Raw genomic sequence first — 18117 nt, forward strand, 5'->3', positions numbered from 1 at the left:
TGAAGTGACTTAGCAGCAGCAGGAGACACTAAAAATCACAACTAACTGCTGAAAAACTAGCAACAAAGAGGACTGGAACCTCTCCAAAAAAAAATTCTACCTCCAAAAACAAAACAAAACAAAACCCACCAAAACAAGATGGGGGGGGGCACATGAGCAAAATAATCAAATCTCATACCTGCCAGCTGGGTGAAGCACAAACTGGAAAATAATTATATCTCAGAAGTTCTCCCACAGGCGTGATAGTTCTGAGCCTCGTGTCAGGCTCCTTAGTCCGGGGGCCTGATATTGGGAGGAGAGCCACCAGAGCCATTTGGCTTTGAAGGCTAGCAAGGCTTGCTGCAAGAGCTCCAGAGGGCTGGAAGGAAGCAGAAACCTCATGGAGAGCACACACAGGATCTCATGTGTACCAGGACCCAGGTGGAAAAGCAGCAACTTCATAGGAGTCTCAGCCAGACTTACCTGCTAGTCCTAGAGGATCTTCTTGCAAAGCAGGGGCTGCTGTGGCTCACTGTGGGGACAAGCACACTGGTGGCAAAGGTTCTGGGGCATGTTCACTGCTGTAAGCTGTCCTGAAGGATACCACTGTAATGCCAAGTCCTAGCCCCACCCAACAGCCGGAAGGTTCCAGTGCTGATGCCTCAAGCCAAAAAATAAACAGGGTGGGAACATATCCCTACTCAGCAGACAAGCTGCTTAAAAGTTTTCCTGAGTTCAGTGTCTTTGCGACCCCATGGACTGTAGCCTACCAGGCTCCTCCCCTCCATGGGATTCTCCAGGCAAGAGTACTGGAGTGGGTTGCCATTTCCTTCTCCAGGGGATCTTCCTGAGCTCAGAGCTGCCTCTAAACACAATCTTTGCCACTGCCCTGCCCACCAGAGGAACAGGACCCAGCTCCAACCACCAGGGGGCAGACACCAGAAGAAAAATGAATTACAATCCTGTAGCCAATGCGACTACAGAGACAGAAAGTGAGACAAAGTGAGATGACAGAGGAATAGGTTCCAGACGAAGGAACAAAAACAACACAAACTAAGTGGAGACAGACAGTCTACCTGAAAATGAGTGTAGTGACAGTAAAGAGGATCCAAAATCTTGGAAAAAGAATGGAGGCACAGACCAAGAAGACACAAGAAATGTACTGAAAGACACCAAGAAATGTTCAATGAAGGGCCAGATGATATAAAGAACAGAGTAGAAAACACAGTAATTGAAAAATACATTAGAAGCAATCAATAGCAAAAATCAATGAGGCAGAAGAATGGATAAGCGAGCTGGAAGACAGAATGGTGCAACAGAATAAAGAAACAAACAAGAATAAAAAGGAATGAGGACAGCTGAAGAGAACTCTGAGACAATATTAAATGCACTAGCGTTCATGTTATAGGTGTCCTGAAAGAAGATGTAGAGAAAGGGCCTGACAAAATATTTGAAGATATAATATCTGAAAACTTCCCTATTATGGAAAAGTCACCCAAGTTGAGGAAGCAGAGTCATGTACAGCAGAAACCGAAGGAGGAATGTGCCAAGACACATGTTAACCAAATTGATAAAAATAAAAGACAAAAAGAAAATATTAAAAGTAACAAGGGAAAAGCAACAAATAACATTAAGAGAATCCCTGTAAGGTTATCAGCTGATTCTTCAGGAGAAACTCTATAAAGGCCAAAAGGAAATGGTTTGACATATTTAAAATGATGAAGGGAAAAATGATAACCAAAAATACTCTACTCAGCATTCATATTTGATGCAGAAAAGTTGTGAGAATTCAGCACTACCAAGCCAGTTTCATAACAAATGCTACAGGAACTTCTCTAAATGGAAATGAAAAGGCTGCAACTAGAAACAAAATTACAGATAGGAAAGCTCACCAGTATGAGGAGAGTACAAATGCAGGATAATGGAAACGCATTTGAAATTAAGAGAGCAGCAACTTAATCTTGGGTATATAGCCGTCTATATCAAAACCTCATGGTAACCACAAACCAAAAATCTATAATGGACTCAACACACAAAAACAAAAAGGTAACCAATGCCCACACAAAGAAGAAAAAGGAATCCAACCATAACATGAAGACAGTCATCAAATCACAAGGGAACAAAAGAGGAAGAAAAAAGACTTATAAAACGAGAACAAAATGAACAAATGGCAATAAGTACATACACATCAGTAATTAAATGTAAACAGATCAAGTGCTCCAACCAAAAGACATACAGTGGTTGAACGCACAAAAATAAGACCATATATATGGTGTTTACAAGAGAACCACTTCAGAGCTAGGGATACATACAGACTGAAAGTGAAGAGATGGAAAACGACATTCTATGCAAAAGAAAATCAACAATGGAATAACACTCGTATAAGAAAAAATGAACAAAATAAAGACATACAAGATACAAAGAAGGATACTACCGAATGATCAAGTTCAGTTCAGTTGCTCAGTCATGTCAGATTCTTTGCGACCACCATGGACTGCAGCACAGCAGACCTCCCTGTCCATCACCAACTCCCAGAGTTTACTCAAACCTATGCCCATCGAGTCAGTAATGTCATCCAATCATCTGATCCTCTGCCATCCCCTTCTCCTCCTGTCTTCAATCTTTCCCATAATCACGGTCTTTTCCAAAGAGTCAGTTCTTCACATCAGGTGGCCAAAGTATTGGAGTTTCAGCTTTAGCATCAGTCCTTCCAACGAATATTCAGGACTGATCTCCTTTAGGATGGACTGGATCTCCTTGCAGTCCAAAGGACTCTCAAGAGTCTTCTCCAACACCACAGTTCAAAAGCATCAATTCTTTGGTGCTCAGCTTTCTTTATAGTCCAACTCTCACAACCATACATGATTACTGGAAAAACCGTAGCTTTGACTAGATGGATCATTGTTGGCAAAGTAATCTCTCTGCTTTTTAATATGCTGTCTAGGTTGGTCATAACTTCTCTTCCAAGGAGGAAGCGTCTTTAAATTTCATGGCTGCAGTCACCATCTGCAGTGATTTTGGAGCCCCCAAAAATAAAGTCTGACACCGTTTCCACTGTTTCCCCATCTATTTCCCATGAAGTGATGGGACCAGATGCCATGATCTTCGTTTTCTGAATGTTGAGCTTTAAGTCAAGTTTTTCTCTCTCCTCTTTCACTTTCATCAAGGGGCTCTTTAGTTCCTCTTCACTTTCTGCCATAAGGGTGGTGTCATCTGCATATCTGAGGTTATTGATATTTCTCCCAGCAGTCTTGATTCCAGCTTGTACTTCATCCAGCCCAGCATTTCTCATGTACTCTGCATATAAGTTAAATAAACAGGGTGACAATATACAGCCCTGATGTACTCCTTTCCCAATTTGGATCTTTGCTTTTTTCCTTGGCCTTTCACTTTTCTTGTATTCACAGCTATTTGTAAGGCTTTCTCAGACAACCATTTTGCTCTTTTGCATTTCTTTTCCTTGGGAATGGTCTTGATCCCTGCCTCTTGTACAATGTCACGAACCTCTGTGCATAGTTCTTCAGGCACTCTATCAGATCTAATCCCTTGAATCTATTTGTTACTTCCACTGTATAATGATCAAGAGATCAATCCAAAAAGAGGAATTAGCAATTTTACATGCAATCAACATAGGAGCAATAATAATATAATGCAAATACTAATAGTCATAGAGATTCAGGTTTGATCTCTGTGTTGGGAAGAGGAAGAAATGGGCCTCTGGGCCTGGAGGAGGAAATGGAAACCAATTCCAGGATTCTTGCTGAAAAAAATCCCATGGACAGAGGAGCCTGGCAGGCTACAACCCATAGGATCACAAGAGTCAGACACAACTGAGCAACTGAACAAGACACACGCACCAGCCATGAAAGAAGTCAACAGCAACACAAGAGTGGGGACTTCAACATTACACTTCTATCAATGGACAGGTCATCCAGACCGAAAATCGGTACAAAACACAGGTCTTAAATACACGTTAGACAGACAGACTTAACTGACACTTATAGAACATTCCATCTCAAAGCAGCAGAATACAAATTCTTCTCAAATGCACATGAAACATTCTCCAGGAGTGATCAGAGGCTAGGCCAACAAAGCAAGCTTGGGTAAAACTGCAGTTACATCAATCACCTTTTCCAACCACAACAATAGAAGAATTTTTAAAAATCAAGAAAAAAAAAAAAACAAAACCACTCAGAGGATAAACAATATGCGGCTAAATAACTAATGGATCATGGGGAAAGAAACAAAGGAAATTAAAAAAAAAACTTAGAGATAAATGCAAACAAAAGCACAATGATGCAAATTTATGGGATGCATCAAAAGCAGTTCTAAGAGGGAAGTTTATAAGCAACACAGTCTTATCTCAGGAAACAAGAAAAATTTGTCAAATAAAAAAATCTAACATTACACCTAGAGAAACCAGAGGAGAAAACAAAAATTTAAAATTACCAGAAGGAAAGAAAGAGCAGAAATAAATGAAATGGAGATATAGCAATAAATTAAATAGAGACAAAATAAACACTAGACAAGGTCAATGAAACCAAAAGCTGGTTCTTTGAGAAGATAAACAAAATTGATAAACCTGTAGCTAGATTCATCAAGGAAAAAAGGGAGAGGGCTGAACTCAAAACTAGAAGTGAAATAAGTAGAAATTATAACGGATACCACAGAAATACAAAGGATCATAGGAAGCTACTATGAGCAACTATACATCAATAAAATGGACAATCTAGAAGAAACGGACAAATTATTAGAAAGGTGTGTGCATATCTGTACTCAGTTGCTCAAATGTGTCAATTCTTGGAGACTTTATGGACTGTAGCCCACCAGGCTCATCGGTCCATGGGATTTTCCAGGCAAGGAATACTGAAGTGGGTTGCCATTTCCTCCTCCAAGGGGTCTTCCCAACCCAGGAATGGAACCCATGTCTCCTGCACTGAGCCACCTGGGAAGCTTATTAGAAAAGTACAACCTTCCAAACCAGGAAGAAACAGAAAATACAAACAGAACAATCACAAGTACTGAGATTGAAACTAATTAAAACACTCCCAACAAAGTTAAGTCCAGGACCAGATGGCATCACAGGAGAGTTCTATTAAACACTTAGAGCAAAGTTAACATCTATCCTTCTGAAACTATTCTGAAAAATGGCACAGGAAGGAACACTTCCAAACTCATTCTATGAGGCTAAAATCAGGCAAAGAAGACAGGCAAAAATATTAGAGGCCGGTATCAATTAACAAAGATGCAAAAACCTCAACAAATACTAGCTAACTAAATCCAACAGTATATTAAAAGGATCATACATCATGATCAATTGGACTTATCCCAAAGATACAAGTATTTTTAAGTATCTCCAAGTCAGTGTGATGCACCACATTTACAAATTAAAGAAAATCCATAGAAAAGTAGGCACAGATGGAATATACCTTAACATAATAAAGGCCATATATGACAAATTCAACACCATATTCAATGGTGAAAAGCTAAAAACATTCCCTCTAACAAGACAAGGATGTCTACACTCACCACTTTTATTGAACATAGTTTGGGAGTTCTAGCCAGGGCAATCAGAGAAGAAAACAAAAGGAATCCAAATTGGAAAAGTAGTAGCATAACCATCACTGTTTGAAAATGACATGATACTATACATAGAAAATCCTAAAGATGTTACCACAAAACTTACTACAGTTCATTAATTCAGTAAAATTTTAGGAGACGAAATTAACACACAGAAATCTGTTGCATATTTATACACTAAGAACAAAAGAACAGAAAGAAAAAATAAGGAAACCATCTCATTTGCCATCATATCAAAAAGAATAAAATACCTCAGAATAAACTTAACCTAAGGAGGCAAACAATTAGAACTGGACATGGAACAACAGACTGGTTCCAAATAGGAAAAGGAGTACATCAAGGCTGTATATTGTCACTCTGCTTATTTAACTTATATGCAGAGTACATCATGAGAAACGCTGGGCTGGAAGAAGCACAAGCTGGAATCAAGATTGCAGGGAGAAATATCAATCACCTCAGATATGCAGATGACACCACCCTTATGGCAGAAAGTGAAGAGGAACTAAAAAGCCTCTTGATGAAAGTGAAAGAGGAGAGTGAAAAAGTTGGCTTAAAGCTCTACATTCAGAAAATGAAGATCATGGCATCTGGTCCCATCATTTCATGGGAAACAGATGGTGAAACAGTGGAGAGTGTCAGACTTTATTTTTTTGGGCTCCAAGATCACTGCAGATGGTGACTGCAGCCATGAAATTAAAAGATGCTTACTCCTTGGAAGGAAAGTTATGACCAACCTAGATAGCATATTCAAAAGCAGAGACATTACTTTGCCAACAAAGGTCTGTCTAGTCAAGGCTATGGTTTTTCCTGTGGTCATGTATGGATGTGAGAGCTGGACTGTGAAGAAAGCTGAGCACTGAAGAATTGATGCTTTTGAACTGTAGTGTTGGAGGAGACTCTTGAGAGTCCCTTGGACTGCAAGGAGATCCAACCAGTTCATTCTAAAGGTGACCAGTCCTGGGTGTTCTTTGGAAGGACTGATGCTAAAGCTGAAACTCCAATACTTTGGCTACCTGATGTGAAGAGCTGACTCATTGGAAAAGACTCTGATGCTGGGAGGGACTGGGGGCAGGAGGAGAAGGGGACGACAGGATGAGATGGCTGGATGGCATCACTGACTTGATGTACGTGAGTTTGAGTGAACTCCGGGAGTTGGTGATGGACAGGGAGGCCTGGCGTGCTGCAATTCATGGGGTTGCAAAAAGTTGGACACGACTGAGTGATTGAACTGAACTGAAGGAGCCAAAAGACTTGTACTCTGAAAACTGGAAGATGCAGAGGAAAGAAACTAAAGATGACACAGACAGATATACCATGTTCTCGGATCTGAAGAATCAATATTGTCAAAAAAATGATTATACTACCCAAGGTAGTGTACTGACTCAATGCAGTCCCTATCAAATTACCAATGGCACTGTTTTAGAGGACTAGAACAACAAAAATCTTAAAATTTGTACGCAGACACAAAAGACTCCAAAACAGCCAAAGCAATCTTAAGACGAACAGAGCTGGAGGAATTAGGCTCCCTGACTTTAGATTATACTATAAAGCTATAGTCATCAAAACAGTATGGTACTCATACAAAAACACAGAACAATGGAATAGGATAGAAGGCCCAGAAATAAACCCACTCACCTATGGGCAATAATCTATAGCAAAGAAGGCAAGAATATACAATGGAGAAAGGACAGTCTCTTCAGTAAGTGGTGCTGGGAAAAATGGACAGACACATGTAACAGAATGATATAATATTAAAACATTCTTTAAGAATGTAAACAAAAATAAGCTCCAAATGATTAAAAACCTAAATGTAAGACCAGATATTATAAAACTCTTAAGAGGAAAACAGAACACTCTCTGACATAAATCACAGCAGTATCTTTTTGGATCCATGTTCTAATAACAATAAAAACAATAAGAAACAAATAGGATCTAACTAAAAGCTTTTACACAGGACGTCCCTAGTGGTCTACTTGCTAAGGCTCTAAGTTCTCAATGCAGGAAGCCCTGGTTCAACCCCTTCATCAGGGAGCTAGATCCCAAATGCTGCAACAAAGTTTGAAGATCCCCTGGGCTACAACTAAGACCTGGCTCAACAAAATAAATACATAAATAAAAATAAATATTTAAAAAGCTTTCGCACAGCAAAGCAAACCATAAACAAAGCCACAAGACAACCCACAGAATTAGAAAAAATATTTTCAAATGATGCAACCCACAAGGCATTATTTCCTAAATCTACAAACAGCTCATGCTGCTGAATATTAAAAGAAAAAAATCAAAAAAATGGGTGGAAGATCTTAATAAACATTTTTCCAAAGATGTACAGATGATCAAAAAGCACATAAAAAGATGCTCAACTTTGATAATTATCAAAATGCAAATCAAAATTATAATGCAAATAAAAATTATCACCTCGATAATTTTTTCCAAAATTTGCATAATTATATAAACTTAAAAATGTTTTTATAAATTTTATAAACATAAAAATTGCATTATAAAGTTTCCATTATAATTTATTCCAAATTATAATTATATTATAAATTGTTATAATATATAATATAAATTACTATAAAGTTTGCATTACAATTATAAAATGAATTTGCACTATAATTTTGATTATAATGCAAATAAAAATTATAATGCAAATCAAAATCATCACCTCAGAACGGCCATCATCAAAATGTCTACAAACAGTAAATGCTGGAGAGGGTACGCAGAAAAAGGAACCTCCTACACTGTTGGTAAGAATGTAAATTGGTACAACCACTATGAAAGGAGTCTGGAGGTTCCTTAAAAAAACTAAAAAGAGAGTTGCCATACGATCCAAGAATCCTACTCTTAGGCATATATCCAGAGAAAACCATACTTTGAAAATATACATGCACTTCAATGTTCACTGCAGTACTATTTCCAATAGCCAAGAAACAGAAGCAACCTAAATGTCCATCAGCAGATGAATGGATAAAGATGTGGTACATATATACAATGGAAAAAAAAAGAGTAAGATAATGCCATTCGCAGGGATTTACCCAGATCTATTGGCTAAGACTCTGTACTTTCACTGCAGAGGCACAGGTTTAATCCCTGGTTGGGGAACTGAAATGCCACATTGTGTGTGGTGGGGGGAGGGGCCTCCCCCAAAAAATGCCATTTGCAGCCAATACGGATAGATCCATTGACAATCTCTATAACCTAGAGAGATTATCACACCAAGTGAAGTAGGCCAGACAAAGATATATATGGTATTGCTATATGTGGAATCTAAAAAAAGAAAAATGATACAAATGAACTTATTTACAAAACAGAAGCATATTCACAGATTTAGAAAACAAACTTTTGGCTACCAAAGGGGAAAGGTAAGGAGGGGAGGGATAAATTAGGAGTTTGGGATTAACATATACACAAGACACTACTTTGTCAACAAAGGTCCATCTAGTCCAGGCTATGGTTTTTCCAGTGGTCATGTATGGATGTGAGAGTTGGACCATAAAGAAAGCTGAGTGCCAAAGAATTGATGCTTTTGAACTGTGGTGTTGGAGAAGACTCTTTAGAGTCCCTTGGACTGAAAGGAGATCCAACCAGTCCATCCTAAAGGAGATCAGTCCTGGGTGTTCTGGGAAGGACTGGAAGTCCTGGGAAGGACTGATGCTAAAGCTGAAACTCCAATACTTTGGCCACCTCATGCAAAGAGTTGACTCATTGGAAAAGACCCTGATGCTGGGAGGGACTGGCGGCAGGAGGAGAAGGGGACAACAGAGGATGATATGGTTGGATGGCATCACCGACTCGATGGACATGAGTTTGAGTGAACTCCGGGAGTTGGTGATGGACATGGAGGCCTGACATGCTGCGGTTCACGGGGTCGCAAAGAGTCGGACACGACTGAGCGACTGAACTGAACTACTATATATAAAATTGATAATCAACAAGGACAGGGAACCCTACTCAATACTCTATAATAACCTTCATGGGAAAAGAATCTGGACAATAGATATACATGTGTACAGCAGTTTGTGTTCACCTGAAACTAACACAGTGTTGTAAATCATGCGTGTGCTGTGCATGCTAAGTTGCTTCAGTCCTGTCCAACTCTTGGCAACCCCACGGACTGTAGCCCATCAGGCTCCTCTGTCCATGGGATGCATCAGGTAGGAATACTGGAGAGGGCTGCTGTGCCCTCCTCTAGGAGATCTTCTCAACCCAGGGATCAAACCCATGTCTCTTACCTCTCCTGCACTGGCACGGGGGTTTTTTATACCACTCATGCCACCTGGGAAGCCCAAATCAACTATATTCAAATATAAAATAAAAATTTAAAAAGAAGCTGTGATATATACATGCATAGGACCACTACCCAGTCATTAAGAAAGAATAAAACACTGCTATTTGCTGTAACGGATGGACTTGGAGGACACTATGCCAAGTGAAATAAATCAGACCAAGATCAGTACTGTATGTGGATCTAAAAACTACAACAAATTAGTCAATGTAAAAGAAGACTCTATAAATATAGAGAACAAACCAGTGGCTTCCAGTGGGCAGAGGTGCAAGACAGGGGTGGGGGAATGGGAGGTACTAAGGATGAGGTGTAATAGAGACTCAAGCATGTACTGTACAACATGGAGAACATAACCAACAGTTTGTAATAACTATAAGTGAAAAGTAATCTTTAAAAAATGTATAGAAGTTAAAATACAAATGCACAAATACTCCCCCCAAAATCCCCCAAATCCTAAGATTAGAATCCTGTGATTCTAAATCGGGAGATTCTTAATCTCAATAGCTTTTTTGTGACGCACGATAAATTGTATGTGGAAGATCAAAGAGACAAGAACAGCCATAATATTCCAAAAGAACAAAGTAAAAGTATTATGAAAATATAGTGTTTTAACAATAAATTGGCACTAAAAAACAAGCAGATTAATAGGGCAGACGATATCAAAAAGACTCATGCATAAGCAGAAGTGTGTCATGGCACAGGTGGCACTGCACATGGGACACATTGATCATTCAATAGATGGGACAGCAGATCACCCACAGGGGAGAAAAGAAGCTGAACCTCCACCTCACATCACACCCAAGTCAATTCCAAGTGGAATAAGATCTTGGAACTATAAAATAAAGATATCTTCATGGCCTTCAAGGAGAAGGGAATTCTTTACCTGGGGTTAAGGATAAAATAAGTGTAACTCATTTGACCTTTTGGAAAAATAAATTTTTTAGTTTTATAGGCAGATTTAACAGATGATTTGTAAAGCAGGAGTCCATTACACTGTTTACCTACTTGGATTTTGGAAGTGTAGTATTAATACCATGACTAAGATGGTGCCCATTATAGACGAGCATCCTCTTAAGAGTATGGGCGACTCCATGGACTGTAGTGATCAACAGACTGCATTCCTAATGCTGATTTTGCCTGAGATTTGCATTGTCTTGCAATGTGAAACTAATTACATAATTATCTTTGGAACTTAACCTCACAACCCTTATTGCAACTACAAAGTGGTTTACAAGATATTTAATGAGGTGTTATATTTGTGAAAAAATACCATTAATTCAAAAACACTATAAAATGGCAGATTACTCTGTGTAGTAGTTAAGTCATTCAGGATAATTTTAATTGTGGTCATTTTCTGATTCTCATTGCTGGAAGTTATTAAATCTTAGCAAGCATCACCAATATTAAATGTTGAAAGTCCATTTAAACTTTAACTTCGGAGCAATTGTCTGTGTTTGAACAGATGAAATAAAGACAGCTTTGTATGCCCAGAAAGTGAAACTGTACCAATTGCTAGCCAGTCTTGTTTTAAGAGCCACATATTTCTTTTTCTGAGCTAATATTCAAGATAATTAGTATGTGGCCATTTTGTTACCCTTAAGAGACTGCAGTTCTGAATTTTTGGTTAAAGGTTTTGGCTGCTATAGAAATTTTATTTTAAATATATTTTGAATTATAAAAACAAAAAAAAATTTGTATTTTTTTTTCCAGTTAATTGGAATGATTTCCAAATTTCTGCAAGTAAGGTAATTGTAAGTTTAAAGCATTAAGCTTTTATTAGTAAATAATGTATATATTCTCATTCTGAGAAATATAAGTAGGTCAAGTGAAAATAAATTCTTTAAAGTTTACTACAAAAAAGTAAAAGGGAATTCTTAAATAAGACCCCAAGCACCCACAAGCTATCAGGGAAAAAATTGATACCTTTACTACATTAAAAATGAAAACTTCTATAAATTAAAATACCCATGAGAGAAAAATGAAAACAGGTATCTGCACACAATTAAAATAATCAATAAAAACAGATATACTATAAACTTCCATACACCAATAAAGATGGCAAACAATCCAACAGAGAAATAGGGGGAAAGACGTCATTTAAAAAATACACAGAAATATACAGAATATGTGGGGTTTCCCTGATGGCTCAGAGTAAAGAATCTTCCTGCAATGAAGGAGACCTGGGTTCAATCCCTGGGTTGGGAAGATGCCCTGGAGAAGGGAATGGCTACCCATCCCAGTATTCCTTTTTTTTTTTAAAAAAAACAAAACATGTATTTATTTGGCTGCTCCAGATCTTAGTTTCGGCATGTGGGATCTAGTTCCCTGACCAGGGACTGACCCAGGCCCTGAGCATTGGGAGCACAGAGTCTTATTCACTGCACCACAAGGGAAGGCCCCACTCCAGTACTCTTGCCTGAAGAACTCCATGAATAGAGGAGCTTGGTTGGGCAGCACACGAAGTTGCAAAGAGTCAGACACGACTGAGAAGTTCAAATAAACAAAATAAAATACATTATTTAAACATGTACTTATCATAAAACTATTCATAAAACAAAGGAAATCACACAAAATTCAGAACCGTGGTTCTCTTAAGGGGGGGATGAAATCAGAGAGAAATATAGGGGCCTTCAGTGATAACAGCAAAGTGCTATTTCTTCAGCTGACTGGCAGGTGCACTGCTGTTAATTTTCTTTAAATTTTAAGTGAATGTTATAATCTTTTTATATGTGTATGAAGCATCGTTTTAAAAGCTGATAGACCTTCCATATAGGAAGCTGAAAGCAGTTTCTAAGGCTGGGCTCATATTAAAGCAGAACTTATCTCTCAAAATGATTAACTATAAACAGGAAAGCAGCAGAGCGTCTCTGGTGAAGTATTGGAGAATGAGAGGGCCCAAATCTCCTACCCAACCCCACACCCCCAACACACACACACAAAACCTGAACTCCCATTCAGAGGTGGGCGGGACATGGGAGACTATCAAAATCTCTTCCAAGCTTAAAATTCTTCAATATAATGTGCTAAACCATAATGCCCACGAAGCCTTCACTCAGTCTCACACGTGCTTCTTAAAGACCAGACAGCACAGGAGCGTCAGGCAGATCTGAATGTCCTGTCCTTAGCGATTGATCATGTGTATCTCTCTCAGGGTGTCACTGTGTGAGACATCAGCTGGATTACACTACCCTTGGTATCTTTATTCTGTTGACACAGCTGTCATTCTAATACAGTCATTTATCTTATTTAATTGATACATTCCCTAGGGCTATCAAATTGGCAATTTAAGACATGCTTAAATTGGTAAGCTCCAAGTATCTTAGGTTTCCTGAATGAAAAACATTGTGCTTGGTTTCAAACAGTGTGAAAAATAACTCAAGAAAACATTCCTGGAGACCTTAACAGGATTGCTTTCAAGAACCACACTTTCTGTTAACCACTTAATTTTGAGACCATTGCAAAAATAAGTTTTTTTTAATGATTTTAAAAAAATTAATCAGAAACAAAATAAACAGTAAAGGGCATTCTTACAAATGAGTGTCTGGCATATAGGGATTCCAATGCAGTCATGAGATGAACAAACTATAAACAGAGCTTAAGTAAAAATGTGAAATTAATTCACCAGCTAAGTTTTTACTGTTACTTTTTTACTACTACCTATTTTGCCAAACAGCTTCAGACAATTTAACACTTGAGATGAGCTGGGTTCACATCTTAAAGTTACAAGAGCATTTTTATTCTATACATTTTGTTTACCTCAAGCTACATAACAGAACTTACTAAAAGACTGTCTTAAACTCCTTATTGCAAAGCCCACAGCTCTGACTCAAAAAAACAAACAAAAAAGGGACTAACATATTTTTTCCTAAGACTGGGAAAAACTCAAAGGACACAATCAAAAATAAATCAGTATTACAAAACAGCTGCTTGTTATAGCAGATTTGAAAAACTTATTTCTAATTTCAAACACTTCTACAGACTAGTTGTCTACATTTTTAAGAAAAAACTTTTAAACCCTGACATTGGTTAAAATCTAGTTTCTAGAAACGAGTACAAGAGTAAGATTTATACAGTCACATCCTTCGGTTGCAAGACACTTTACATAGAAACCTGTTTTCCTCATCTGAAAAATCAATTCATAGCTGTTTCATCTGTTTAATATTATTGTTCTGTTACTTTTGAAGCATAAACTTTTTCTCCCTTACTTTTGAATGGACATTTCTGTGAATAGCCCTCAATCTAGATAACCTTATACCTGTTAGAAGACCTACCTAAGCACCTGGCCAGTAAAAGCCACTGATCTTCAAGCCAAAGGATATAAGCAGAAAAAAAAAAAAAAAAACAGAAATAAAAACACAATCTCCATAACAGGAAAAGGACATTATTCTATCATTGCTTGTAATTTAAAAAATTTTAAGGCTTACACACACTATCTACCACTTTTAAGAAGATTTACCAACAATAATTTAAGATTATCTTCTCCTAATGTTTTATGTGTCTGTTTAAAGAGCATCTTAACCAGGTCACTTATAGTCAATGCCTATATTCTATCCCACTCCTTTATACTTACTTGCAGCCTGACAATGAAAACGAAATCCTCGTGGAATTTCACCTGTAATTCAAAATATTTTATTGAGAGATGTAGAAATCCAGAAGCTCTTGGCTGTACTACAGTAATGTTCCATAGTAATATACCATATCATAACATAGGTAACTGCTATTGTTATGTGAAATTACAGAAGATTTAAACCTCAAAGGAGTTTTTTCCTAACCAATGGTATGATGACTATCAAAGAATCTTGGTATATTATTCACACTACTATAAAAAGTTAGTCCTCACAGAGAAAGAAATACTAGGTAAAGAAAATCTGTGCTAAAGGAGTCTTGGCCAGGAGTCCATAAAATGGCCACAGTTGATGAGGCCCTTGATATACCAAGATAACTGACATATTTCTCAGAGGAAAGTCTCCAAGTTCCACCTTTTTAACATTTTATACCTGTTCAAAAATTGTCCTAAGCAGCAACTCTCATTAAGTAGGAAAATTTATTTTCCTGTTATTTCAAAACAAGGAAAAGTGTTGGACTGTCCTAATCAATTTTAAAGCAACTGACAAAACCAAAGATGAAATTATTCCTTCCCCAAATAGTTCTCCCTATATATTCCTCTCACTAATCTCTAAAAGGTACAGTACTCCCCTAACTACTATCTACCAACTTGAGAACTGAATCAAATCCTATGTGTTCATTACTAACTGCTTTTGATGGAGTGGAATAGTAGTAGGAATAATAATATCTGAAAGTCTTTTAAATACTAGTCTATTTCCATACCGTATCATGTATTCTTTATAAAAGTAAAAATGAAAGTCGTTCAGCCGTGTCTTACTCTTTGCAATCCCATGGAATTCTCCAGGCCAGAATACTGGAGTGGGTGGTCATTCCCTTTTCCAGTGGATCTTCCCAATCCAGTGATCGAACCCAGGTCTCCCACATTAGAACAGCCCTCCAACAGGTATTATCCCTACTTTATAGATTAATTAATAGGTTCAGAAAGGATAAATATTTTGCTCAAGGTTACAAGTCAACACCAAGTTAAAAACTAAGAACTGCTGAGGTGAAGGATGAGGTAAAGAATCAAAAGAGCAAAACTTTCAGGAAATTCTAAGACTACAGATAAGCAAATAGCAGGCTACAGATTTTTTCAGGCATTCTATCTGCTCAACTTTAATGCTTCAGTTCAGTTCAGTTCAGTCACTCAGCCGTGTCCAACTCTTTGCGACCACATGAATCGCAGCACACCAGGCCTCCCTGTCCACCACCAACTCCCAGAGTTTACTCAAACTCATATCCATCGAGTCAGTGATGCCATCCAGCCATCTCATCCTCTGTCGTTCCCTTTTCCTCCTGCCCCCAATCCCTCCCAGCATCAGCGTGTTTTCCAATGAGTCAACTCTTAGCATGAGGTGGCCAAGATATTGGAGTTTCAGCTTTAGCATCATTCCTTCCAAAGAAATCCCAGAGTTGATTTCCTTTAGGATGGACTGGTTGGATCTCCTTGCAGTCCATGGGACTCTAAAGAGTCTTCTCCAACACCACAGTTCAAAAGCATCAATTCTTCGGCGCTCAGCTTTCTACACAGTCCAACTCTCACATCTATACATGACCACAGGAAAAACCATAGCCTTGACTAGATGGACCTTTGCTGGCAAAGTAAGGTCTCTGCTTTTGAATATGCTGTCTAGGTTGGTCATAACTTTCCTTCCAAGTAGTAAGCGTCTTTTAATTTCATGGCTGCAGTCACCATCTGCAGTGATTTTGGAGCTCAAAAAAATAAAGTCTGACACTGTTTCCACTGTTTCTCCACCTATTTCCCATGAAGTGATGGGACCAGATGCCATGATCTTCGTTTTCTGAATGTTGAGCTTTAAGCCAAGCTTTTCCCTCTCCTCCTACTTTAACGCTTACTTCAGGTTAAAAGCCTAAACCAAAAACTCTGTCAAACACTTCATTCTCAATAGTTTTTCACCCAGTCTATATTTGAAGAACTCACCCATACAACAGCTTTTAAGAAAAATACTATTATCAAATGAGATCAATATAAAAAAGTAACTTTTTAACATCTAGCATCTACTCTAATTGGCTACTTACCAGGATTTATAAAACTGTGGAAATCTGCCATAATACCTTCTTGGAGAGAATATTTAACACAGCCTATTTCACAAGGGAGGAAGCGCTGTTCACAGTGAGGAGGTAGCTCGCCATGGCTAAAAATATTTAAAAAATAAAAAATGCCTCCAAGGAGAGCTTTAAAAACAAAAAGACAACACAAACAGATAAGCATCTCAAAGATATACTCCTTTGATAAAAACAAAAGTTTTAGAACCTTTCTCCTTCTGTTCCTATATTCCTAAATGAATTAGAAAAGAGAAAATAAATCAGGTGTATCAGATAAATAAATTTTTATAACATTTACCAAGGATTAAAGCAGTAACCACTCTTTGCATAAAATAACAAAATTATTCAAACTTACAGCTAGCTCTACGAAACTTAGCTATATGTAAGCCTAAAATGTGAGTAATGACTTAAGAAAAGCTGTGACCCATATTCAAGAAATATACGGGTATGGAAAATAAAGCCAAGTAGAATTAGTATTGGAAAATTCTAGTACAAACTATGGACAATTTAGTTCACTCTTTACCTTTTACCAATACACACAAGACCACTTATAAATTCTCTAAAGGAATAAATGTGAGAATGTAAGAAGGGTATTATTTACCAGGATTGGCCACACTTAAGGACTGCTAAAGATTAGTAACTTTTTAACAAAGTCAGAACACATTTAATTAAAAAAAAAAAACAGCCGAAAGTAATAGTAAGGACTCTGATTAACTATATTCTTTGCTGCCCTAGGCTCAATTTATCTTTACCTTTAAAACAAACATATTTAAGGGTCTAGCTATAAACACTTGAATTCAAAAAGTATGTCTAATAACATATGAAATGGTAGAAACCAAGAGACCAGATTTTTGTTTTTTTAAAAAAACCCCAGTGTTACTTCAACAAATGCATATTACCGGATCTTTTACAACGTTGGTGCCATCATGTTTGAACACCATAGTCAATTACTTTGAAATGCAGAATCAAAATGAAGAGAAGACAAGTTTACTGATCAACATAAGCTAGAATTTTAAGTGCCCAAATTTATATAAGCAAAACACTGTAGGATTACTCTACCTTGGTCACTTTTTAGAGACAAGCCTGACAGATCCGGGGGTGAAACATTCTGCTTTGGTACAAGCATGCCTGGCTTCCTCAATGGAGTGCAAACAGGTTTCTAAAGAGAAGGATAATCATTGACCATATATTTAAACTCTTTCCCACTTTATATCATATACTTAAATTTAGCAAAATAATTGTGAAACAACCCATAGATTACTTTAGTAACCACTCCAAGCCAGTAAACACAATGAGTACATAAATAATGTTTATAACACCAACACCCAAAGGCAGAGAATGGCAAAATCTAAAAATATTTTGAATCAAGGGGCTAGGTGGTAAATAACCAATCCAATTACTGTTGAAAGCCATTTCCCCACTACTGATAATCTAATCGTATGGAGTCACATAATACATGCTTGTCCAGTGGCCAAAAGAATATCATTTGCCAGAGTACTCTAATACTGTTTGTTCCTCACTCGAAGTAAAAACCAGATTGTGTTGACTCCAAGTCTCAATGATGTATATGTAGAACATGACTTTTATTTTGAAGGGAAATAAGA

At 37.6% G+C, this 18117-nt stretch overlaps 1 protein-coding gene across 2 annotated transcripts in view; it reads right to left on the reverse strand.

Annotated features, from left to right (window-relative positions):
* MAEL (maelstrom spermatogenic transposon silencer) overlaps positions 1-18117 on the reverse strand; it is a 53775-nt gene that overhangs the window by 34379 nt on the left and 1279 nt on the right. For both annotated transcript variants that reach the window (XM_068966016.1, XM_068966015.1), the window contains 3 exons: positions 17573-17672; positions 16487-16642; positions 14412-14453 (listed from right to left, as the gene is read on the reverse strand). In XM_068966016.1, the coding sequence (XP_068822117.1) occupies positions 14412-14453; positions 16487-16642; positions 17573-17672 (298 nt within the window). The remainder of the gene's footprint in view (positions 1-14411; positions 14454-16486; positions 16643-17572; positions 17673-18117) is intronic.

Source organism: Capricornis sumatraensis, chromosome 2 (assembly GCF_032405125.1).
Source record: "Capricornis sumatraensis isolate serow.1 chromosome 2, serow.2, whole genome shotgun sequence".
Lineage (NCBI taxonomy): Eukaryota > Metazoa > Chordata > Mammalia > Artiodactyla > Bovidae > Capricornis > Capricornis sumatraensis.